This window comes from Struthio camelus, chromosome 3, assembly GCF_040807025.1.
Source record: "Struthio camelus isolate bStrCam1 chromosome 3, bStrCam1.hap1, whole genome shotgun sequence".
NCBI classification, from domain to species: domain Eukaryota; kingdom Metazoa; phylum Chordata; class Aves; order Struthioniformes; family Struthionidae; genus Struthio; species Struthio camelus.
In genome coordinates, this window is record NC_090944.1 from 92,065,943 (window position 1) to 92,091,783 (window position 25,841).

Below are 25,841 nucleotides of genomic sequence, written 5' to 3' on the forward strand. Positions count from 1 at the left end.
ATTTCCATTCCACTCAGGACTTCTCAATCTCCATAGCAGGAAAGATCTCACAACATGAAATGTATTTCAGTACAGGTAAAGACTAAGATTTTTCTCCTCTAGCGTTTTGTAGTCTACAACGAATAACAAGGTCTCTCTTCATTTATATGCTGTGTGTTAGAGAATCGCTCCAACTGGGCCTGCTCCTTAAACACTATCCATATTCTCTCTTTGTTAGGAAATACAGCAGGAATGAGAAGTCCTCAGATAAACAAAAGTTCTAGTTACAAATGCAAGTTTTAGCACAAATGCCAGCAGTAAAAAACAAAATTCACTTTATGCAAGCAGAAAATGGTATTTTGAGAACAAATTAACTGCTAATACTTCATCATTTCTTAATGCATTTGAAAACAGTAAACATACTTATCTCCTGTTATTGTAATTGTGAATCCATCATATTCTTTCCCTTGATCCTTGAGGCTGGGGACTTTAGTGTTCACAGTAAACCCATCTCTTGTTTTACTGTTAAACTGCTTTCAGAAGAAAAAGAAAGTAATATTAGAGAAGATGCACAGAAACAGACTTCCTAGCTATTGTTCTGAAACACCATAAAATACTTGGAGCAGAAATGAAAGCGGATAAGCACAGAGCAAAGAGTACTGTAAACGACATTATTTCATTCATTCTTTATTTCCTACTGAATGGAAATCCCGAGTATTGAATGAGGGATAGTGCCATTCCACTTTATAACTACCTAGTGAAAATAAATCTGCACTTCTTGTGCAAAGCAACTGTATAAAGCAGCTCAAATTATACGTATGGCAATGATTTTTCACAAAGTTCATGCTAATAGTAACCACTTGGTGTCACAATGTAAATGCAAAAGCCTGAGTTTTGAGTCTGCATTTTCTGTTTACGTGAACAAGTAAATGCATTAGTCTCAGCTGGACTCTAGAATATAGCTCATAGCAATAATTTCTTAATTGTAATCCAGGGTCAATTAACGTTTATCCTCATCAAAAGGAAAGTTTATGAATTTTACAAAGCTGAACTAGCTAAGTGTAGTACTGTAGCCAAAGAGTTGTAGCTATGTATAAGCCATGAAAAACTGTATTTAAAATAAAGCCAAAAGCCCAGCTTTTGACATATAACATTCCCCAACTATTCGAATAACCAAACTGCATCAATATTAGCAGGCATTCATATTTACAGGCACTATTACTGACTACTGTGCAATAGTTACTGTTGAATGAATTACTTGTGCCATTATTTATTTTAAGATAGAACCAATGATCCAGGATATTACATTTAAACCAAAAGAATCTGCATTTATTTTAAAGAAACAAATTTAAAAGCCTTTATTGAGAAACAGCATTCCAGCTTTATACAGTTTAGAATGAGATACAGGAGATTCAAACCAGAACAAAATGTATTAGTTATGAAAACCAGGAAAAATATTTGCTGCCAGTTCTTAGAAACATTATTTCAAAATAAGTTATGCATAGTCCACTATGTTTATATACTTTCATCATCCACTTGGAGTAATCTGTATTTTCAAATCCACTAATAGCATTTTTTCTGGCCTACAATCCAATAGTAGCCGTATTAGGTACTCTGCAGGGCCCTATTTATACACTGATGTGTCAGTAGGGAATGCTTAACTGTCTATTCAGTGCCAACATCTAGTATTTTTTCTTCACAAGTTTCTATTTAGATTCTGTTGTCATCCACTTAGCTGCTTCTTGCAAGGCAAAGATCAAGACAGGAATATAAGAAGGACTTCCAAATCCTTTACCTGCTCTTTGAAAAGACACTTATATTTGTAATACCTATTGAAACGCTCCATGGAAACATTTACATTGTAGTGCTTGAGCCGTGTAAGGCAGCTGTAGTGCACAAGTGACTGAGCACTACAGTGAGGAAGTTTAAAACCCGTCTCAGAAGTAGCAGCAAGGTAAATATACTTGCAGAGACGACTTTTCTATGACAATTAGTCAGCTTTGTTTAGAGGTTATCTTGGTATCTATATATGAAACTGCAAGGCAGACAATAGCCCATGAGAAAATATTTGAGTTCATCTCTGTTTCGCATGACTATTCCTTCCCAAGTTGTACTCCATTCCGAACTAAATCTGGTCCAATTTTTACAAAATACCTTGTAACAACTTTTTCCCAAACCCAAACACTTGCATGCTTCTCACCCTAGATTAACTGGGGAGAGGTGGGGAGAGCAGACCTCTTCTTTAAACACAGCTTAAGCTGAGAGGATAAGAAGATACCATATTTAACAAGTCATATGATCCAAAGCCTTTCTATAGAGACCATCGCCAGCAAGTAGAAAAACTGAAGGTTCCCCTCTCAGCTCCTCACTCCTTTTCTGGTAGTCTTCCAGAGCAGAAGACTGTAAAGCATCATTTCATTTCAGATCAGCCATCAATCTAAGAGCAACTACACCCCCATGCTCCCCCCAGCTCAACCATTTACTGACCTGGACTCATGAAGCTAAACTAAAAAGAGTTTCCATGTTCCTAATCTTTCAGACACCTACCTTCAATTTGTTCCTTTATACTGTACCTATATACTGTAAGCCTGAAATGGAAGGTTTGTGATCCTCCTGGCCGATAAGACTGGCTTCAGAGAACTACACTCAACATTTTGTTTTCCCTTCTTTTCCTTAATCAACTCGCAATTAGATCAAGCCTTTCAAATATACATCTCACACCTACATATATTTAAGTTGAAGGTCACACATCTGCATATACAGATTTGAAATAACCGGAATTACTGTCTCCAGTTATTCATTTTAAGCTCTGAAGAAGCTTATTCTGAAGAACGGAATATTTACCAGAATAAATTTTATTATTTCCAGCATATTTTGAAGTTTTTTTTTTTCTTTAATTTACCTTCATTATGGGAAGAAGATCTTCTACTTTATGTACCTTTTCCAATGCTTCTCGAACCTCTAATAGTCCTTTTGGATTATTAGCACTGAAAAAAAATATGCAACTGTAACAGCTGAACACATCTAGCACTTCTGGAAAACCATCTAACTTCAACGTAATTAGTCATACCAATGGTCAGCGGAATACGTTATTGAAAGTTACTTAATTATTTCCTTTGTGGAAAGTTACTTCCTGCATATTTGGCCACATGCTTTCCTATTCTAGCACAAGAGAAGCATTTACATTCTTTAAAAAGCATTTTCAGCACCTCAGATAATTTTTTTCAGCTTCAAACTTGAACTTTGAACTACAAGTTTCTTTCTCATTTGCTGTCAGCAAGACTAAACCACTAAGCAGTACTTGTATGCATGTGTATGGGCAGGGGACTGCTAAGGAAAGGCAGAAAAAGAATAGGATCAGCTTTAGAAACACCCTTCTCAAAACGTGTGCATCTATTGAGCCTTGAAGGTACACAAATATCACAGATATAGGCACAGTCGCACTGTGGGGAAGCCTACGGAAATAACTCTCTAATATTTACTAATGACTGCATCCAGATTTTAAAAACAGAAATATTTGAACACTCTAGCACAAATTGCTCTGGTTTAAGGTCAAACGCTGCTGGCTCAGTCTGGACAAGCTTTCTCTCAATAGAGGATAGACTTTCAAGTTACTACAAAGATTATGAACTTTTCAGCAGTTATCATAAATTTTTTAAAATTTGAATATTTTCAACTGTTGTAATGAGTTTTTGCATTTTAATTTTTGACATTTAAGTAGTACAATGAAGTTGAATAACAGAACTCAATCCTTCACAGAAGTTACCAGGCCAAAGAAAAATTAGAGAAATTAAAGTTAAAATAGTATCTTAAATTTTAACTTTGTCAGAAGACTGTTGTCACAAAGGAGATTTGGAAGATGTTTAACTTATAAAAGACTGATCAAAGTTTGAAACACATGTCAACATCAACTTTAAGACTACCTTTAGTCACATTCCTTCATTTAAGATTTTACAACTGTCTTCTGTTCCAGGGCAAGGTCTATCAGTCCATTTAGGCAATAGGTAGCAAAGATTTTCTGCTCCTTATAGGAGACTCTGGTGTTTGACAGGTAGTTTTTAAAGTTACCTTCCACATCTTCTCCCATTTTCCCTCCTGTCACTCTCAAAGGTTGGATTTATCATCCTACTATTTAAAAAATTCATTTCAATATTCAGAGAAACTATACTCTGTTTACCAGAAGGGAACCCAGCCTCTTTAAAAAGTCATATCTTTTGATGGAATTGACACCCACTCATATAAAAAATATGGGTACAAATTCAACTTCGTTGTTTATTTATAGGTATAGCATAATTCACATAGTATTTTTTCTTATTAGTTTTTTTTTTTTAAGGCAATGAATATGATTTTACATTTCCATTAAGAAATAAGACAGTTACAGACACTTACTAAGAAAACTAGAACTTACTCGAATTAAGAAAATATCCTATAGACTTTCTGGAACTGGTTTTGAATATTACATAAAATTCAAATCAATGTTACTAGGGGAAAGGAGGTGGGAAAAAAAAAATCAGTAATTTACCCATGATAAACAAGGATCCTGTCTTTGATAAAATGAAGAATTTTCTCAAAATATTCCAGGTACCTCATGTTAATGACCTGTCCCCTACAAAGAAAAAAAAAGTTTTTAAAGTCTTGTTTTTCAACCCTAACAGCCCACTTTAGGACTAAGATACATATATTAATAATTAAAATTTGACAGAATTTTATCTACAGAGGCTTCGTAAGTTAGATGAAACAACTTGCTGTTTGTCTGAACTGATGAACTCTCCAATCCCCATTTTGAATATAGTTTCAAAAGGGGACTTACAAAATCCCTGAGGTATCATTGGTACTGTTGTTCCCCGGTAAACTTTGTTACATGGATATTTTCCTATTTTTTCACTGTTCCCATGTACAATAAAACATATCTATATGATAATCATAGATTTGTACAAGGAAATAATTGTTCTTAGTTATTTACACTAGAAAAAATTGCAGAATAAAGAGAGCATTATCAGTCCCCATACTGATTTACTTTGAGAACAAACACTCTCCAATTTATATATTTGCCAATATGTATGCTGATATGCTCTGACAGTCCAAGTACAGTTTTCTTTCGCCACCTAAGTCTCTATATAGCAAAGTAATTTTGCTTTGATTCCTAACAGCTATAAGTAGTAACTGATAAAGAATGACAAAAAAGTATATTCTCCCTTGGAATAGTAAAAAAAAAATATATATATATATACATATATATATATAAAAACTTGATAAAACCCTGCTAGAATTATAACCACTCAGAGGGAAAATTACGCACCATTATTGTACTTGTAGGAGTCTTTCCTCTTCTCCCAGTCTACAAAACAAGATTTTATAAAGCAAACGTTACCGTTTTCTGTTTGAGGAAGCAAAACCACTGTCAATCACAGGAAGGTGTATATATCTGGCTTTTATTCACTCTAAACAACTGATTTTGGCAACTTAACTCCCTATCTAATATCTCACTCCACAGTCTTGCACTTTAGTAGGCCTAGTCTAATAATGGCACAGTCTTTTAAAACTGTACAGATTAGACCAATTAGACCCTATCTACATATAGGAAAGGAAGAAGGAAAAGAGGAAGGATGAAAACAAATTTCCATATATAATTTGCCCTTGTTGCACATCCCATCATTTTCTATCTTTATTCAAAAAAAAAAAAAAAAAGAAAAGAAAAGAAAGAACGAACACGCAGAAGCGTGTCTGAATAACGTAATAAGGTAGTGGATTTTCCTTTAGAGGCATCTTGGAAAACAGATCCAAAGTCAGGCCATCTAGAAGCAGTAGTATTGAAAAAGACTTTTGGTGGGTAGTCAAAAGTGATTTGTATTTATTCTGACTCTTTCTCTAATAAACACTACCACCAAAAATTTAAAAATAGCAGCATAACACATAGTGCCTTTTTTTTTTTTTCTAAGAATAGTCGATCTATTATTAACATTTAGCAGAGCCAAAATCCTTGTTTTACCTATGGAAATAAGTTAAGCTATCAAAAACATTTTCTCTACTTAAAACGAAACCTGGTAACTCTTAGAATTTAAGCCAAAAAGGAGATAAGGCAACATCATACTTCTGTACAGACCCATCAGGAAGTAGTGACAGCTGATACTCTTGCATGTTAAGAATATTAGTTTCTAACAGGAAGTCTATTAAACATTGTGAAACCTAACACTTCTCATAGACACCTTCAACAAGAGTTCTCCAAATTAAAAACAAAAAACAAAAAACTTTCTTTCTGTCACTCTCCAAACATTATGCCACTCTGGAAAAGAATCTTGAATTCAGAAGTCACAGAATGCTAGTGTCTCCATACCAACACTCATTTGATGGGAATCATTGAACGATATTTTACTTTAAATACAAAGAATTCTTAATTAAAAAAAATAAGAGAGAGAGAGTTCTGCTAACAGGCATATAACCCACACATTTTTGTATACAAAAATACTTTGTGCAAAATTTAGATCAAAGAAACCCTAGAGGCAGCTTGAGCTAGGAACGAGCAGATCTTTCATGAATACTCACAGAATGAAGGGAAGTTCCACATTTCAAATCTTTCAGTGGCTAAGCCAGTTTAAAAGATTATTCCTCCCTGCTCTCCTCCTAGCGGTTCCCATCCTTCATTTTGCTAAATGAGCTGTGCACATGCATGCTACAACAACAGGACTGTAAAAAGTTATATGCAATAAAAGACACTAAATCAGCGCAACTAAGGAAGTTGTAGCTACCAGTAGGAAGTACATAGAATCACTGAAGTTGTGTTTATTATGTGCTTCCAAGAGCATGTACACTTTCCTTAGTTTATATGTCAAATTATTCTACTATTATTTAAGCTGCTGCCAGTAGAGCCTATAATAGATTAGTAAGAAACTGTAAACTATCTGCTCCCTCTTTTCACATTCAGTCTCATCACAAAGACCAAAGACTAGCATTTCATGCTTATTACCCTACTGCTCTTTTTACACCTCTTGCTTTGACCGAACAGCTTATATTTTTTGTGTATTTAATGATCATGGAGAGTTGCCATTTGTCAGCCTGAATAATCTGGTTTTTAGGTAGCCAAGCTATAGAAAGAACTCAGCCTTAGCCTGACAGTTATGAGAGTAACTTTCAAATTATAAGCTGAATATAGAGCAACGTGCCTTCCTGAAATAAAAGTCTGAAGACCAGAAAATGATCACATCTACCAACAAAAAGGTGTTAGCTTTGTAGCCTATCATTAACTTACATTAGCAGCTATTTTACAGTTGACTAAAGTAATATAGCAAGGAGATTATACAATCTGCATAATCCAGGAAGTATAAATTCTCATTTAGAAATGATAATGGACTACAACATGCTTCAAAATTAAAATTTAAGAAACTATTGGCACTTTCATTCATTTCTTTTATTCCCTCGCCTCATGTGAAATGATCAGGAGGGAATCCAATAGCACACAAATCTACTATATAAAGCTGAACTATGAAAACAGCTATTACGTGGGAGGCAAAATGAACAAACAGGTATAGGCTCCCAGAATGAGAAAGGATGAAATCAGCATCCACAGCTGAAGTATGATCAGTTCCTCAGGTGCGGGTATTTAGGCTGCTGCAAATCTAATTCTCCTTCTACAAAGGCCCTGAATAAGTAATTCACAAAGAACCACTAATGAGCTGTTGAGAAAGCATGATCAAAACGCTGATGAGATCCACAAAAGTCAAGGCTGAACCAAAAATGAAGATTAGAATTTAATTCCCTGTGGGCCTACCATACTGAATGTTCCTAAAGTTTAATTCAGAGTTCTAAGGAATCACCAGAATAGCTGGAACAGTAAATTATGAGTTTTGCTAGCACTCTCTGATGAGGGGAAAACAAATAACGTACTTTGGTCAATAAAAACCAGTGTCACTGACACAGAGATCCTGTATAGGGACACACTTTGGCAGATTAAGTGTTCAAAAGTTATTTTCAGTGTGGTATCAACTGCCTTCTGCTAACACAAACCAAACTTAGATATTAAGGTCTTTCCCTCCCATTTAAAAGAAGAAAAAAAAAAAAAGGAGAAAGTAACAGATGAAGCATGGAAGACGCTCTTGTCTCAAAGAACAGACAACTGTGATCTCAGCTCTTTCTTAGGCAGGTAAAGAGAGAAAGGCAGCAACAGTAAGGATGGACAGTGTTTGGAGCGCAAACGTAGTACTTGACTTGAGGAAGGACAGAAACCTAAGCATATTACTGTCCTTAAAGCAGCATGTCCTACAAGGCAGCTGCTGATTTGTATCAGAATTTAAAACTACATTGTAAGCACTCCTGAAAGTAAAGGAGATCTTGCTAGAGACCGTTCTGTAGAACGGTAGGAAGTGCTTGGAGAAATACTCATTAGCCTCTGTATGTGAACCTTAAAATATGACCTTTTTTCCATAGATAAAAATTCTAGAAAAGGCTTTGCTTCCCTTGTTCTCTCTTTTCCAGACCATTCTCAAAAAGAAAGAAATAGACACAAAAGCAGAATGACAGATCAAAGATTCCATACTTCCAATAGGAAGGGGGTGGTGTAGGGAAGGGAAATAAGATGAAACCTGGCTACATACTTACTCATACAAACACACTCTGCTCCTGTGATTAACAGTGATGTTGCCACATTGAGCCTCTCATACTTCTACTACTCCATGGGAGGTAGCACTGTCATGACTGCAATATCGAGCCTTGCAGCATGGGAGAAGATGGAATATACAACAGTGTTTGAACCTTGTATCTGTTACCTTTGTTTGAAAGTACAGCTCTTACCTTTCACAGGTTACTTATTTTCTCACCTTTGCTTTACTTTTTCCTGCTTTGAGAACACCCAAAAGGCAACAACTGGTACATTTTGGTACAATTCCTGGGGAGAGGGAGATGGGAAATGGTTTGGTAAAAGTCTCATACCTGATTAAATTAATGTGATTATTGAAACCTCTGCTAAGGCTTCGGGCAGGCATTTGATCTAACCAAAGCACAGGCTGGTCAGGGTCAGCTATCCTACAAAGAAAGGATATTAACGTCTCCACATGTTTGTGATATAAAAAAACAAAACAAAAAAGTACATCTTAGCTTGTGAATTCACAAGAACTTTGTTCATGCACAGAATAACTTTAGGCAAAAGCTAGAATTCAGAGATTACAAAAAAGAGCTTTTAATTGAAATCCATACAAGACTTTTATAAGAGGAAGAAAACACTTCATAATAACGTTTGTGTAGCTGGACAGTTTGCAACTGCTAGCTTTTTGTTAGCCAAACAGAATTGAAGTGCATCCTACAGCCTTTCACAGTTTTGCTTCAAACAGAGAACGCCATTCCCACTCATTCTCTTGTTTAAAAGAAAGAAAACAATATTTTCAGAAGCAAACTCCTTGAACCTAAAGCATCCTTCTGTTTTATCAGAATATTACCACTTTGTAAGTAGGAAGTACGTGTTCACTTTCTCCTCTTTTTGAATTTAATGTCACAAAAATGAGGCTGCTCACATCTGATGTATTTCATTCAGCAAATTAACAAGTACAAGACAAGTTGTGTATTGCACAGGTATACTCTGTGCTGTCCTGTCAATATGCTTTGAATACCATCTGGATAGGCTTACTTTTAAGGAGGAGCTACCACTGTGATTACTGCCACTGACTGGCCCATTATATCTAGCTAATTTAAGCAAAAATTATTTTTAATGCTATAACGTTACTACATTTCCTCCTCATGCTCTTTTTGTTTCACCTGTCTGCTATAGTTTGCTATTAGATCATAGGCTCTTTGGGGCATGAACAGTCTTTTACTTTGCAAAAGAACCTAGCACAATGAGGACTCAACTGTGCTGAGGCCTCTAGATGTTACTGTCATATAAAAAAAGAAAATTATGACCTTACAGTAATCAGGATTCTTCATACTGAGGTGCCCACATTGATTCCACTTCTAGTGTAAATAAGACAAGTGGAAAAATCGGATTCTCATGGCCAACAGCATCCGTTAGAGCCACAATCACGAATGTCTTCCTACTGATTAAGGTTTCTACAGGATTATTCCTACGGCAGACTTCACTTTTTCCTATAAAGAACTTTTAGTAACAAATTAGTGCTGCTCTCCTCAAGTATTAAAGATTTCCATATCAGTGATACATTAACATCAAATCCTACACCTAGACAGAATGGGGATTAAAAATGAGGATAAGTCTAGCACCTGGCCCACTCAGAACCACCTACATATTAGGTACTTGGAAGGCAGTGGAAATCTTCATGTCAGACCAAGTGTTGTGTTTGCAGTAGGGCATTCGTGACTTTCCAGTATTTGAGCTTGTAGCGCGCTGCCATTAGCTACTGCAAAAGGTTTTTACAAGTTCTTGGTTCCTAAAGAATCAAACCAAAATGAATGAGATGACTAACTCATGTATTTTGACTCCTTAGACTTAAAAATTGAAACATATGCCAACATTCCTTCTCGTTCCCATAACGTTCAATAATGAACATTGCTGACAAGATAATGGCAGGTAGATGGGAACTTTAGGTAGATTATTAATCAATTCTGGCTTGTGAACGCCCTGAGACATAAGCAACTGTCAGAGACTGGGAAAACATTCTGGGAAATTATTATGTGCTTGCTCTATTCTCATATTTTTTCCTAAATGCCTGTAGTTGGCCCTTGCTAGAGACAGGATGCAAGGCTATATTGACCGTTGGCCTGACCCAGCACAGACATGGCCTGGGAGCCCAAGCTGCTAATTTTTCTTACTGAGGAATCTGATGAAAAGAAACTACTCTGAGTATAGCTTCAGAAGAAAAAAAAACAGCCTACAGAACACTGCTTAATCCTTCTCCTAAAGGAGGAAAGGTTACCAGAAAGGCCCACTGATAGGAGGCATCTATATCAGGGAAGGCATAGATCTCAAACACAGAAAACAGCCTCTGCCATTATCTACCTCCAACACCTCAGTACAAACACAGGGACAGAGTTTAGTTTAAATGGATGACCTAAAACAGAAATCAGTGAATCATTAAGCATCACATATTTAACTTCCAAACATTTAGCTACTGATCTAATTAACAAACTATCAACCCTATTAGTATTATGATTTATCAGCATTAACATTTATAAAATGATTTATTATGTTCACCTGATAAAACATTCACCTGTCCCTCCAAAGTCTGTCAAGCACCTTTGTTTTAGTTTGCTCTTTTGGATAAGAGCTGGGGGGAGACGGGGAGACGGAGAAGAGGAGGGAGGACAAGAATAGTTCAACCTGAGCACTTGATTTGGATAAATTATTGTTATATAGCCCTTTACGGAATGCACAGGATTTTTCACAGACTGGACCAAAAACCAAGCAAGAAAATACATTAAAGGACACAGGCTGAGATTATTCACTCGTTTCTAGCAAAGAAAGAACAATTATTCAATCTGCTTTGACTTCAGCCCTCTGGTTACCTGAAACATGCATCATTATTGCAACTTCAGGCTTATTTGCTCCTTCTTTTACCATTACCTTCGCCATTTTACAGCAATATCAAACATATCTCTCCACTGCATCAGTCTGGTTTTCCCATTCATCCGAACTTTTGAGTTTGCCCAAGTTCGCTGCACAGCTTGCATTACTTCTAATGTGGCCAATCCCATTGCTGAGGGAGAAGGGGGAACACGGCACAAAAAGCCAAAAAAACAAAACAGAAAACCAATTAGAGCCAAACACTCACTTTTGTACAGACAGAAAAACTGAAGCAGAGAAGCGAGGTATTTACAGGAAAAGAACCCCTGGTATCAATAAAAACTGGGAGATCATGACTTCCAATCCCTGATTTGGTCAGAATTTGATGATAAACGGTTAAAAAAAATTAATATGAAAATTTTATTTGAAATGAATAGAGCATAAGACTGATTTGCACATAAGACTGATTTGCGCATAGCAAAGGCGTGGCTTTAAATTATGACTGCACAGAACTCTTTTGCTCTCAGATTCACAGAACATTTTCAATATACCTCTATGTATTCTTTTATTTGGAAGAAATCCTGGTGTCTCATATTGCATCATTGAACCCAGATGATCAGCTACACATATGAGTTCTTGCACGTCAGGCTTATAGCTTTCAAAATTCTGAAATAACACATCTCTTTCAGAGAAGAAAAAAAACATATCAGACATTACAACTTTCAGGACCTACACTGACAAGTAAAACACAGATGTGCATGGACAGTAATCAATACTGTTTGTGTGGGAAATACTCAAAAGCAATATAAAGAACACTCATTCTCCCTCCCACCCCACTATGCATGCACGATATATGGCAGTTATACATGATACCTCAAATCAAATACTGGTCCTACCGAATTCAACAGCAGATCTTACTACTGTCAAAAGAAACAGCATTTCACCTTTAAGCTTTAACATAGTGAGCAACATTAAATAAAGTTCACAGATAACACTTCGTCCTTCAGTGTAACACTCACCCTGCAGAACCTTAACACTAAGTAAGGAAAGCATGTGTATATTAACTAGAAGCCTCACTCTGCAACTTCTTAACTCTGTAAAGGCTTCATGCACTAAAAAGGCAGATTCTATTTCACACACACCAATGCCACATGTTTTTAACTCATTTCAGATAAATAAAGTGAATGCATGAGAATAAATCCGGAAATTAATTTACACCAGGAGAAACTGCTATCTCTATCTTCTTTAGCTACACATTTTTGCAACCTACTTTATTAAATCCCCTGGGTTTTGGGGGCTGAAGTCACCCTCTCCTGAGATACTGATTTTCTAAATTATTCTGGAGAAGTTTTTTCCCAGTGAGTCCCAGTTGTCACTAAAAACTACTTAGCGTCAGGCAAATTACACTTACAGCAAGAAAATGTAAAAGGGGTACTACAGAACAATGCACTGAATATCTCAAATTTATCAATGCCTTAACATTAACGGCAAAGAGAAACAGAATAGTTAATCAGCAGAGGTTGCATAATGTGAAACAATACTCTTTGATTACATGAAGACAGAAATGAAGAAAATCATTCTAAGGTTTCATTTTTTCTCTTTTAAGAGCTAAATCAACTGCAGTCTGTGTGATTTTGACAAGGACTTACATGCTCTATGTAATTCCACTTTCATACAGTAGTACACATTTGCACTGATATAAATACCTCAGAACAGTACTTTAAAAAGTCAAACAAAAAATCACTTGGCGGATACTTTAAGAAAAGAAGAAAAAGACTCACTTTATATGTGGCTGCAATCCTGGCTGTTCTTCATAATTTTCTATAAGAAAAGGAAGATTTTTGGCCCAGTGATCCTTGAAATTTCCAGGAAGATCTATATCAATATTATACTCTGTAAGAGGGGTATCCAGATGTGCATGCAAGTATCTAGAATACTCTGGAGGAAAGAAATGCAATAAATTAAATACTATTCGCATAAGCAGCCTACTTACGTAATTAAACAAAAACTCAAAACAGATTATACACTTGTCAGTTATCTAACAGTAATACCTTATTAAAGTAATGTCAAATCATCTAATTTTGCTATTAGCTAATTTCCAAGGCAGAAATAAGTCTAGTTTAGCTTAGAAGTATCACAGCACTCTTTACTGCTACTCGAAAACTTGTACTGCATGTCCCAGTTTTTAAACAATATTTTTAGGAAATAAAAATCAGTGTGCATTTTTAAACAGGCATACTCAACAGGGCTCGGGAATGCAGGATGAAGGTTTCTTGAAAATGGGCTATAACTATAAGCATGGTGCTTGCACTGACAGGGTTCTCTGAGGATTCCAACTTACCTCGGAGGTATTTTACTTTCAGATATTCTGAGCTGGCCTTCTGGCCTGGTAGTGGATCATTTAACATAACTTTAGTTTGAGCTTTTATGCCTTCATAAAACTGTCCCATTGCAACATGGCTGAGACCTTTCATATACTGGCATACTTCATTGTATGGTTCTAGCTGGAGACACCTCTAGGAGGTTAAAGAAACAAAGCACTAATAAATCAAGACAGATAATAAGTTTCTTCAAACAATCTAGAGTTACCCAGAGGACCTGTACCAGAGAAAAGACTTACTGATTCCTAAGCTCCACTTTCCATCACTATTTTCTTTCAAATGACACTAAGTACTAAAATTGCTAGCAAAGGTAAGAAAAATATTTTCAGTTTCATTAAAGAAAGGAACTGCCATATGCGATTGATCACACTTTAGTAATTATGAAAATAAATCATTTTTACTTCAATGGTATTAGTACCACAAAGGTTTCATTAGTTGAAGGAAACTAGACGAAACACGCTACTGATATTAGTAAAAAGTCCTTTTTTAATAGTTCAACATATATATTGTGCCATTTCTTCCATCAGCATCTTGGCTAACTCACGCATGAGTACAACTTATTACATTGCAGTCAACTATTTAGGTTAATCACTTATCAAATTCATATTCATCCTTTACAATTAACGCCCTGATTCTTCTTGTAACAATTATCTCTCTTTACAAGAGTATCTTCACCTTAAAAGTTGAAATGTCGTTTCAGATACATCAGTATTTACAAATTGTGTTATATACACGCAGCATGTAATAATTTACAAAAACTGAATGAGATGAAATCACATCTCATTCAGAAAGAGATGTAATTGTTCCCATGTCTCATTTCATTCCTTGTTTTAAGGATATGGACACATGACTACAACATGTGCCTTTAATGCTTTGTTTGCAAAATGACAGTATTATTTAATATCAATGGAGAAACAGAGAGAGATGAGACTTGTTTACCTATGGAAATACACACATTTTCACAAGCTCAAAGAATCACTAGAAATTGTGAGTTGTTTTATAATAGGGGGGAAATCAGAAAAATCAGATAAATACTGGATCTTCATATGTTTATTTTAAAGTTTAAAAAACGAAAACACCCTAAATCCTTTCTTCTTCCAGATATTAAAAATCGTTAGGGTCCACCCCAAACTAAAATATCAGCAAGAATGCAATTACCGATTTCAAAAAAAAAAAAAGAAGAGAAAAACACACAGATAAAACCTTTCAATCAGAACTTGGTTTTAGAAATTCATGAAGCAGAGGAAGTATCTTTGTTCTACGCAAATTTGATTTTCAGTTAAAAACTGTAAGATCATTTACATCATGTACAAAGGACTTCACAAAAGCTGATTTTTTAATTCAAATACACATTTGAATTCACATTCAGAATGAAAAGTCTTGAAATGTGCTGATTTTATTGCATTTGTTGTATTTTAGTCGTACTTAAATACATTACTTACATACTTAAATACATACTTTACATTTTGAATTTATTTAGGGCCTTATACTGCTTACCTTAAAATTCTTCAATGCTTCATCTAAGCTACCATGATGATAAAGCATCATTCCTTTGAGCTGTAATGTCTGAACATGATTTTGATTTAGCAGCAAAGCCTTCTGGAAGCTCTCCACAGCAGCATCAAAGTTGCCAAGCTCTCTGGGCAATTCCAGAAAGTGTAAAGTGAAGAATACAGAAAGCAATAGGGACAATAAAATTATTTGTTAAAAGTTGTTTTAATGAGGCCACAGGGGATTTCACTAAAAAGGAACATGGTACTCAGGGAAAATTTCTTTAACAAAAACAGTAATTCTGCAACTGTTTTTCAGTGGTAATAACAAAACAGATGTCCAGAGTTTTTCACTTACAGAAACGTGTACTCTGATATGCAACCACTTTGGACCACAAGTTTTCTAATTCTGAGTGGACATAAACCATATCTACGATATTTAAAGAATCAAAACACTGACAAAAAGCATTCTTGGAAAAGACTATCTATGACAAGTCTTTCTTACTTCCGAACAAAAACACTTTTTATATTCAGACTATTCAGATGCTGAAGAACAAGAAAGTACATGGTGTTTGAAAGCTGAAACTAAGCAAGTGTTGACTGGAATTGCTCCATGTGCAGGACAACTTTTAGTAAAAATAGCTACTATATCAATATATAATATCAAGAATAAATAACTGAAGAAAAAAATAGGTTGTGTTCTTTTCTTAATCTACTATATCGATTTTTAAAATCCAAGGTCATGAAGTTTAATTCCACATGAAATTAAATGAAATTGACCCGAACAAGACCAATGCTAAAAAAAAAAAAAAAAGAAGCAAATAACTAGTTTTAAGTACTTTCACAATAAAGAAATTTTAGATAGAATAGTGACTATCCACAGCTCTTTAGGTCTAAATACATGTTCAAACAAAAAAGTTGCTAGACTTGAAACAGGATTTAATAGGTAAAATGCTATAACTCATAGTGTGCAGGTCAAATTAGAGGCTCAGAGTTGCCCACTTCTACTCTAAAAATGTCTTTAAAGTACCTTTTTAAGCATGACACTTGAAACTTATTTGTTGCAGGAGAAAGAAGAGTTGAATTTAATAAAATATAGCATTTTAGAAAGAAAGGAGACTGTGATAGCTAATGTTAACTGAGCGCTGCCCTGGAAAAAGGAGATTTTATTTCTACATCTGTTGCAACACCCGAGTGCTCCAGGGAAAGTAATTCCATTTTTTCATAGTTGGCCTCCAGTTATGGTCTCCTCAGTTGCTAAACAATATTCTCTTATCTAACTGCTGAGCGTTTACATGAGCCAACAACAGTTGTGCTTTGAACATTAAGTGTTTAAAAAAAAAAATAAATAAATCTGGTAAGACCAGCTCTAAAGCCTTCCTTGTAAATTATATGATTTTAGTCAGGGCTGATGGAGACTCTCAGGGACCTTCAGTCACCTTATGAATTTCCATCCCACCAGGGGAAATTCTATTCTTCTGGTCTCTACCCTTTGGGAAGAGGCAGACTTCTGGACGTTCCTTCCTCCAACATTTCCTAAAGACCATAGGACTTTCAGAGGTTTAAAAAAAAAGGGGGGGAGGGGAGAACAAACGTGCTTATTCGCAATATTCTGGTTAAGTGGCTTCTGCATTGTAAAGCAACAGTCTATTGGAAATTGAATCATTTTAAAGTTTGCTTTCCCCTTCCCCTTTCAAAGCGCAGCGTCTTCACATCAAGGTTTCTTGGGCACAGGATGGAATATCTGATCAGAGACACAGTCACACATCAAAATACAAATGAAAAAAGTAAAAGATTTTATTGGAAATGTAAGAAGGTCTATCTTCCAAGTTGAATTATTGAGTATTCATTAATGTCTAGAAAGTACTCAGACACCACAATAACAAATCCCATAGAAAAATTCATGAAGAAGTTGGGGGCTCTATATCGAGTTCAGAATTTAGATGCTGTGACAAACAAGGCACAAGTCCATACAGCAAATAATACAAAAAAAAAAATCAAATCAATTTAATTGATGCTGCTTTCGGTAAAGCATGAAGCCTGAAGAAAAATAGCACATTATTATGTAATTAACATCTAAATTTATAATGTTTTTGTACCACCACTCCCAATTAGCTCTTAATAAACAAAAACTATTTAAGCAGCAGCAGCATTTATGCTGCAGAACAGTGCTTTCCAAAAATAAAAGCTTAAAATATGAAATAAACTGACAAGAGACAGTGGGCTGGGAAAAGACGACCTACAATGTACAGGCAGAGATATTTTGTTGATGACGTGTTTATGTCCTTGTTATAAACAAGCTATATGTACTTTTCTCCTTAGTGATTATCGGCAGACCACCTTTAAAGAAATATTTTATTAAACTGCAAATTAATTTACATTAAAAAGAGAAATCAATTTAACAGAACAAAGAAATGACTCATAACCTTACCACTTAATCAAGATAACAATTTTTTAAATCTAGTTGATATGTAAGAAATTACAAGTCGCCATTAAAAGGAAATTAGCTCAATTCTCAAAACTATAAATATCTTTGCTGCGAGAGAGATTAATTGGTATAGGATCTAGCAGACCTCTGATACTATAAAAATGACACACACAGCATGTAATGAGTTCTTCATAAGTTTAAATAGTACAACAATCTCAAAAGGCAGCTAATGAGCATATTAATCAAACTAAACACCTACATGCTGTTTGTATTAAATACCTCCATCACTGAAATCATTTAGCATACCTAAAACGCACCTTATTGAAACCGATCATTCACCTCATGTTTTCATTTAGAACTACTAGACACTGAATTAAAACTACAAAGCAAACCTGAAGATTACTCATATTGAGCACATCCTGACATAGCTATACCGGCTGTAAGAGCTACCAAATATACACGATTCTGCACGGTTTTGTAACAAATGTGTAAAACAGATTGTGCTTTAAAGAACATGACCAGATGGAAAACACATTCAGAAAAAAAGTTTCTAAGTCTGATTACCTGTAGGCTTGTCCCAAACTTTTATATGCATCTATGAAGTCTGCTTTCTGCTTCAGAGCTTCTTTGAATGATTCAATGGCTTCCTATAGGAAAACATCAACAGACAAAATAATTTGTCACTTGCTAAAATTAAATGGATGCAGTATCTTCAGTAAATGCTATCCATGGATTTACAGTTTTTCATTAAAGTCTTCGGAAGGTACAAAAAAGGCATAAATTTATTACAAAATCTATACAGTAAAAATCACCAAGTGACACAAATAAAATATTGTAACAATCTTTACAATTTAATTAAAGCATTAGCCGGAATTCTTCTGTCTCTTTTATAACATACTATGGGAATAAACTCTTCTCAGCATTTTAGGAGAATTCACTGATGGAATTCCTTCAGTGTTTGCTTTTAAAGTTCAGTCTAGTTCTTTAACACAGCCTCTCTTTACAGCCTTCCTGCTTGATTGATGTAGCACACCTTTTAAATTTTGCAGTTCAAAAAAAATCCTTCACATTTGCATTCTACCATTATTGGTTTTTTGAGTTCTGTGTTAACTACACAGGGTTGGTAAAAACTCTGTTGAGGGACTAAAGAGATCATCTCCATACAAGATTATGTACTGCTGTTGTTAGAAACAGAATGGCATAAAAATAAAACAGCCAAACATAATATATGCATATAAGTTCAAACAAACGTTTTCCACCAAAAGATTCAGTGAAGAGCTTAGGTATTTAAACTAGACTGGCTAACCATGTTATCAAAGACAGTATTGAGACTTACAACTGAGGATGAAATAAGCAACTATTTTATATTACAAAGGAACACCCAAAAGATATCTTGAAGTCTACTATAATACAAGAGATTAAATGCCGTAAGAAAAGCATCATAAGTATCTTCAGGGAGTCTAGAAAGATCTAATTATAAAAAGTATCAAATATATTCTGTGCAGTACAAGCACTACGAATGTTTCTTGAACAAAAATATAAGCTAATTGCCTACTGACTGGCTCAAATCATCTAGATAAGTGTTAAACGCTAGCAGATTATTGACCGCCTCTTTTCACTCAGAAATAAAAAAACTCCAAATCTTAACAATTTTCTGTAAGTCTAGTATAATCCAACAGAGGACCTTCCTTTAAGAGGCAGCCTGAACCTAATGGGGAGTTATGAGAGGATAGCTAGAGATCAAGGCATACCTGGACACGCAAAGCCACTTGCTTACAATCTCTCAGAAGTAATATATTAGAGAGGGAAGAAAGAGCAGTAATTGGCAGGACTCCTCCTTCAAGAAAAAAAATGGGGGGACAAAGAGGGGGAAATGCATGGATCTGCATATCTGAAAGGAGAAAGCATTGCTTCTACTTTGCAAATTTAAGCATTGTTTATCCTGGTGAGTTATATTTCCATCATCACTTTCTGGGCTTTCTACTGTCCAGACCAAAGATCAGAAATTCAGACTTCACTGCCCAGAGGCAGTGAAGGATTTGGAATAAAGGCAAGAGAATAAGTGTTCAGAATATTAAGTTAGCTCCAGTTCTAAATGCCAGAACTGGCTAAGCTCCCCTATCTTGGTTACAGTTGTTCGTTAAAAATTACTGCTCTGATTAGAAGCATGCATCCACTTCGAAGAGCAATCTCATCAAGACTCAGTTTAAGCTCAGTTGTGCTATATCAAAAATTAGAATAAGAGCATGCCACAGTTGTCCTAGGACACTGCAAGAAATAAACTGGCAAGTCGGTGAGCGGCACACTTCCCCAAAGGCTGATCAGACTTTCGTGCAAGACTGAGAGTTCCTGTGCTACTTCAGTTTTCAAAAGAGAGTCTGACCCATCAAGGTAGTTTTCCTCTTTTTTCCTCCAAGTGCAACAAGAAGCTAGGTGAGTTTGCAGATGGAAAGAGGGATACATGGAAGACATGCAGCAAGATATCTATATGGCAACTGTAGCTTCTATACTGCGATGGAATCCAGAAGAGTCCAAGAGCAAATATTTTGTTCCTCTAAGCATCAGGAGTCAGCAGAGCTCACAAAAGCTTCTCCACTGTTGGAAGTTAGGAACCACATGGTTGCTCCCTCACTTTTCAAACTGAGGATTTCAGAAAACTTGTCTAATTACTCTCCCCTCAGAGAAAGAGCAGCAGTATCTTCCTATACTTAACAAGCAAGAAACAAGTACATTATTCAAACTAAAACATAGGAAAGTTTTGAGTAAGAAAATCATGAAACATTAAAAAAAGATGGGGAGAGTTTACTCTCATTGAGCGACTACCTTCCCTCAATTTACATATTTAAGAACCAACATTTAACCGAGATACAGCAGGGTTTCCTATCAACGGTTTCTTTGATTACCTCACGCAAGGAGGAATTTAACATTATTTTCTGTTCATCCCTCTTCCTTTCACAATAACTAGACAGTTTCCATTTCATGGAAAGAAATTTTGAATATAGCTATTGTATATAATTATACAAATTTTAATGGACGTGCACAATACAAACACCTTTGAAGCCACCCCCTAAAATACATCATCGGTTGTCACTGATTCACAAAGATCCAGCTAGACCCACAGTACTTCCATGTCATATCATGAAGTATTAGATTCTCAGCAAACCAAACAGATTTAACATGCCAAAAAAATCACTTGATTTTGCTTGCAGTCCTTCGTTTTAAAAATCTTTCCTATGTAAGAGAAAATACGTATATCAATACCTATCAAATTTCTACAAGTATTTTATCAAAGTAACTTTGAATAGAGGCCATTTTTCTTTATGTACCGTTAGTAAACATAATTTTACCTTCAAAAGTCCTCTGTGAAAAAAGGTTAAGCCTTTATAAAGCATAGCTATGGGCTGATTTTTGTTTAGTTCCAATGAGTGCTGAAAGTCTTCATGGGCTGTTGCATAATCCTGAGATTAAAAAAAGTAGATTTTAGATGACAGAGGAAACGCCATACGAATAAAGAGGAATATATACTTGTATCTTGATAAAAATGAACCGCAGAGTTTTGTTTAGTATATGAAGTTAATGTCAGCGGTAAGCAGCAGTGATTGCCAACTGCTACTCAGAAGAGCAAAGAATAAGGAATGCACAATACACTTCCAACTTTCTTTTCAGCAACTGCTGTATAAAACACAGTAAAGTAAATGGAAAAAACAGCTGGAAATAAGCAGAGTGAAATCACAAAAATAAAGTGGGATATCAGATATTTAGTGTACAGACAGTTTTTGAAGATACAATTTAGTGTAAAACAAGTAACTTTAAGAACACCAAGGTAAACAGAGTCCATAGCAAAATAGGACATTATCATTTTCTGCAGGGTTTTTTTTTTTTTCCCCCTTCTTCTTCTTTTTCTTCTTCTTCAGTATATATGGCAGTTAATGCCTTGGCTGTAACACACTTACTTTTTAGGTAGCCATTTAACAATACTCCTTAAACACAGCTGTAAGTTAAAAAAAAAATCACATCAAATTTATTTATCCATGTCCTATTCCTCAAACACACAAAACAACCCTAGACACGCCTGCAAGTAAAACATGTACTTGCCGTTTGCTTCTGCGCATTAAATAGATATGCGGATGAAATGCCTGAAGGACACCTCTGAACTGTTGAGAAGTCAACTATCAAAAAATGAATTTTTTGTTTTTAAATAGGAAAGGTGCTCTTGAACAAAAGTAGCAACTGATCCTTAGAGGGGAAGAAAAAAAAAACAAACAAACATACAACCCCACTCCTCCCCATTCACACACCAAAAAAAAAAAAAAAAAACCAGAATGCACCAAATCCACTAACCTCAGATATGAAGTAAAGGGTACCTCTGTGCCTGTAGAGTCGTGCCGATGGTTGCAGCTGAATAGCTCTAGTGAGATCAGATAATGCTTCACTAATTCGGCCTAGTGGGGATAATATCTAAGAGTCCAAAATAAGTACTTAGTTTAGACAGAACAGGCTGAATAGAACAAACACTAGTTTTAGAAATATGAAGATGACTCTTTTTTAAGTTCAGCTATAACAGAATGAGGGTATTTGCTGGAACAGACTGGACAACTGAACTTAAATACTGAAATTGATAACAGAATTTATTTTTCTTTATCACTTATCAAAGAGAAAACGTGAAAATTTTTCCCTCCCCCCTAAATATCAATATACTTCAACATCATCACCACCACTTGAAGAAATATAGTAGTCCAAATAAAAACAAGTCAGTCAAAGCAATTCAAGCAATACAACAACCATTTCAAGTGGTTTCAAGACATTCAACTGAAAACTTAATTAAAATATTCTCATAAGCCATCTTAATTTTGCCACAATAGACTTTTCCAATGGAAAACTGTTTATTTTCCAGTTATTTGAATGCTCAACTTCTACATTTCTAGATCAAGATTAGTTATGGTATTTCCAAATCATTAAAAACAAGAAAATTTTGAGTTACAATTTCATGTTAGGGCAATTACCATCATTATAGTGTTCTGGGGTTAATGAATATTTATTCTCTTGATTGAAAAAAAAAGGAAGCACAAAGATTTTCTTGAAATTGATTTTCTGTAATTTAATTGGCCAAGCAAAATTGATTTTTAAAATTAAAAGCAACTGTATCTGAATTATATTCCAGTTATATTTGTGAACAGAAATACCAAAGTGTTCAATTAAAAACACATTCCTTGTTTGGCATTTTACTCACTCATCCTAACTATAAATTTACTGAGGTGACACTAAGTGCAAACATTAGGCTTAAGTGATATTTTATTTCATTATGCTTTTTAAAAAGCATAATGTTGCATCCATTCAGTCAAAAACTAAGTACTTACACATAACATATGCTATTCTGTTGGCTACAGTAACTCCATATAGTATATGTTTTATTCTAAAACTAATTCCACAAATCATATTATTTTAGAGCAAATTTGCATTTTTTTTTAAACAAGGAGGAATGTTCACAAAAAACACACCAGGTAAGAGCTTTAGTCATTAAATAAGCAAAGAAATACTTGAAAACATTTCAGAATTTCAACCTCTTCCAAAGTTCTGAAAAGAGAGACAAAATTGCTCACTTCTGCTCGCTGTTCAAATACTTCAGGATGATCTGGTTCCAGGCTAATCACTCTACTGAGCTCAAACAGAGCAAGTTCAGCATTTTTCATGTCCTGAACAGAAGAAAACAAACAAGCTAAACAAATAAGTATATTTACAGCAGTATACTCTCAAGATTGAAGCACAGCTACTTTAGCTAAGATTTTGGAAGTACATCAGTTTACATTAAACACTCTTCAATCTTTGCTAACAAGATTAAGATGCAGCATACAATAATTTTTTTAAAAAATCTATCTGCTATAAACAACAACAAAAATATTCTGTACTGATCTTCGTGCTGTACCCCTCTACTAACTTACTCTACTAATATAACTGTGAATGAACATAAAGGTTACAACTCCACAGGTACTCTTAGCAGCAAAGCTGGCTCCAGTTCTCACGCAGTTCCTTCTTGAACTGTATCAACGCAACTATGTATGCAGTTAACTGAACTAGAACTCCAACATCAGCATTTTCATCAGTACTGTCTATAACCTAATCCAAGCATGCTGGGGAATGGGTTGATGGTGTCAGTATCTTGCCTATCTTTTTAAACTATTATACTACCCTCAAAACATTGTAGGTTGGGAGCAGTTACTTTTTCTATAGAAAATGGTTATATAGCAAGTTCTGTATCAGGTTTCATTGGTCTTTTTCTTCTTTTTGAAGTTAAAGAAATTCTGCATGAGATAAACACGTTTTAGTCCCGGAAGTGCTGCTTGCAGAAGCCATGAATTGAAGCTGTATCAAAGTATACCAAAACTGAGAAGAAAAAACTCTTACTGGTGCTAAGAAACATGCAAATATGACAGACAAGCTCCTGTCAGAACTGTTACAGAATTAAAGATTCTGCACCATGAACATTTTCAAGGAGTTATTCAACTGATCTGCCTTCTAGAATTCCAGCAACCACTCAAATCATGATTCAGCAGGCTAGAGAAACAAAAACTACATGGACCACAGTCTACTTTTAAACCTATGTTTGCTCAGGAAATTGAGCAGTCAGCTGTAACTGATAAAAACATTTGAGTTTTTTCTTTACCTTGTAGGCACTTAAGATATTTTTCTTTTTTGAAAAACAAAGTTCAACTACGTGAAATTGTATTAATGTGAAAGAGCTGTTTAGTCTACCCGCGTGTTTAGAAAAAAAAGCAGAATCATACTGCATAGCTAATATCAATACAGAGTTCAAAATAAGTAATTTAACCTCAAATATTTTTGTATAAAACCAAGGAGGTATACACTGTCAAGAGGTAAGACAAATCAAGAGATGATGTAAAGCCTACTGACTGACAAGAGCCAGCAATCTTTCTGAAGTGCCATAAAAGACTTCTTCACTTCCAAGTACAGACTAAGTGTGCAGTCACTTCAGTGGGACTTCAGAAACCTGCCTCTTAAGAGAGGCAAGATGCTGCCCATTATCTTATTACATAACTCTTTCAAGAGGCCAGTTTCCACCTGGCAATCTACCACTCAAAAACGTGCTTGTACTCTCCTTTGGCATCTTTGCTTTACGTTGCTTTACTTTCACGCACCGTGCTCCGAGCAGTATGGACCACTGGACTCTCTTTGTGTTATAGAGGGCATCTACCGAGGAAAGGAAATGCCACACTTCAGCACCACTGTAGTAGGACAGCACAAGGACTCCCAGACGTACCCATTAAGGTCTAATCAATCTAGTTCAAACTGTCAAATGCCTCCTTATAGTTTATATTCAAATAATTCAGATAGACATTAATTTAAATAATTAGCTACTCACATGTAGTCCTTTTTTCCCGTATGCTATCCCTCGTCCATAAATTGCACTAACCAACTCTGGCTCTTCCTGTTCAGATTAAAAATAAATACAATAATCATTACTAAAAAAAAGAAAGTCTAAGGTATCTTTCTTCAACATGTATTTAATTCTTGCTGATATTAAATAGTAAACAAACATAGTTGCCAAGCAAAGGTATTAAACAGACTCTATTACAGCTCATACTTTCATATGCTCACAACTTTCACTGTAATTTGCTGGAATTGTTCTGGAGGATTTGTTTGGAAAACGAGCTAAACATCTCCCATCAAATTTGAAGGGAGATAACAGACTTCACATAAGAAATAACCATATTCACACTTTTTCTAACCATGACTTATAGCAAAAATGTCCAACTTAAAAAGGTGACACAAAAACTGTATGCATACTTTTGAATTCTTTCCTTCTGCCTGTATCTATGATTTAGTTTTATAATTCAAAAGGAAACAGAAATAAGGAGTACTGTTCAAGTACAAAGCTCTGCTTTTTTGACTTTTGGTGCTGGTGCAAGCTTCCTTTTATAGAAGTGGCATATGTTATTTAAACATAAACATGAATAATTAACAGGATAGAATTAAATTAGGAAGTTTTGATACCAAGTGTCGGAGACACCAAAATGACTTTATTTAATCAACAACGAAAGTAATCATATCGGCTTCATCTATCGCTGCTTTTTGACAAAAAGCTTTTCCATCCCATTGACAGCGCT

At 35.2% G+C, this 25,841-nt stretch overlaps 1 protein-coding gene across 10 annotated transcripts in view; it reads right to left on the reverse strand.

The window, feature by feature from the left end:
• Positions 1-25,841, reverse strand: part of TTC13 (tetratricopeptide repeat domain 13) — a 50,498-nt gene that overhangs the window by 14,025 nt on the left and 10,632 nt on the right. For 6 of the 10 annotated variants that reach the window (XR_011140302.1, XR_011140303.1, XM_068939059.1 and 3 more), the window contains 14 exons: positions 25,097-25,162; positions 23,319-23,411; positions 22,060-22,176; positions 21,066-21,176; positions 18,283-18,365; positions 15,298-15,439; positions 13,761-13,935; positions 13,201-13,357; positions 11,971-12,101; positions 11,480-11,612; positions 8,902-8,994; positions 4,502-4,585; positions 2,882-2,966; positions 403-512 (listed from right to left, as the gene is read on the reverse strand). Coding sequence is in view for 7 of the 10 variants with exons in the window: in XM_068939059.1 (XP_068795160.1) it covers positions 403-512; positions 2,882-2,966; positions 4,502-4,585; positions 8,902-8,994; positions 11,480-11,612; positions 11,971-12,101; positions 13,201-13,357; positions 13,761-13,935; positions 15,298-15,439; positions 18,283-18,365; positions 21,066-21,176; positions 22,060-22,176; positions 23,319-23,411; positions 25,097-25,162 (1,580 nt within the window). In the remaining 3 variants the exon portion in view is untranslated. The remainder of the gene's footprint in view (positions 1-402; positions 513-2,881; positions 2,967-4,501; positions 4,586-8,901; positions 8,995-11,479; positions 11,613-11,970; positions 12,102-13,200; positions 13,358-13,760; positions 13,936-15,297; positions 15,440-18,282; positions 18,366-21,065; positions 21,177-22,059; positions 22,177-23,318; positions 23,412-25,096; positions 25,163-25,841) is intronic. The other 4 variants (XR_011140304.1, XM_068939060.1, XM_068939063.1 and 1 more) reach the window with 1 other exon arrangement.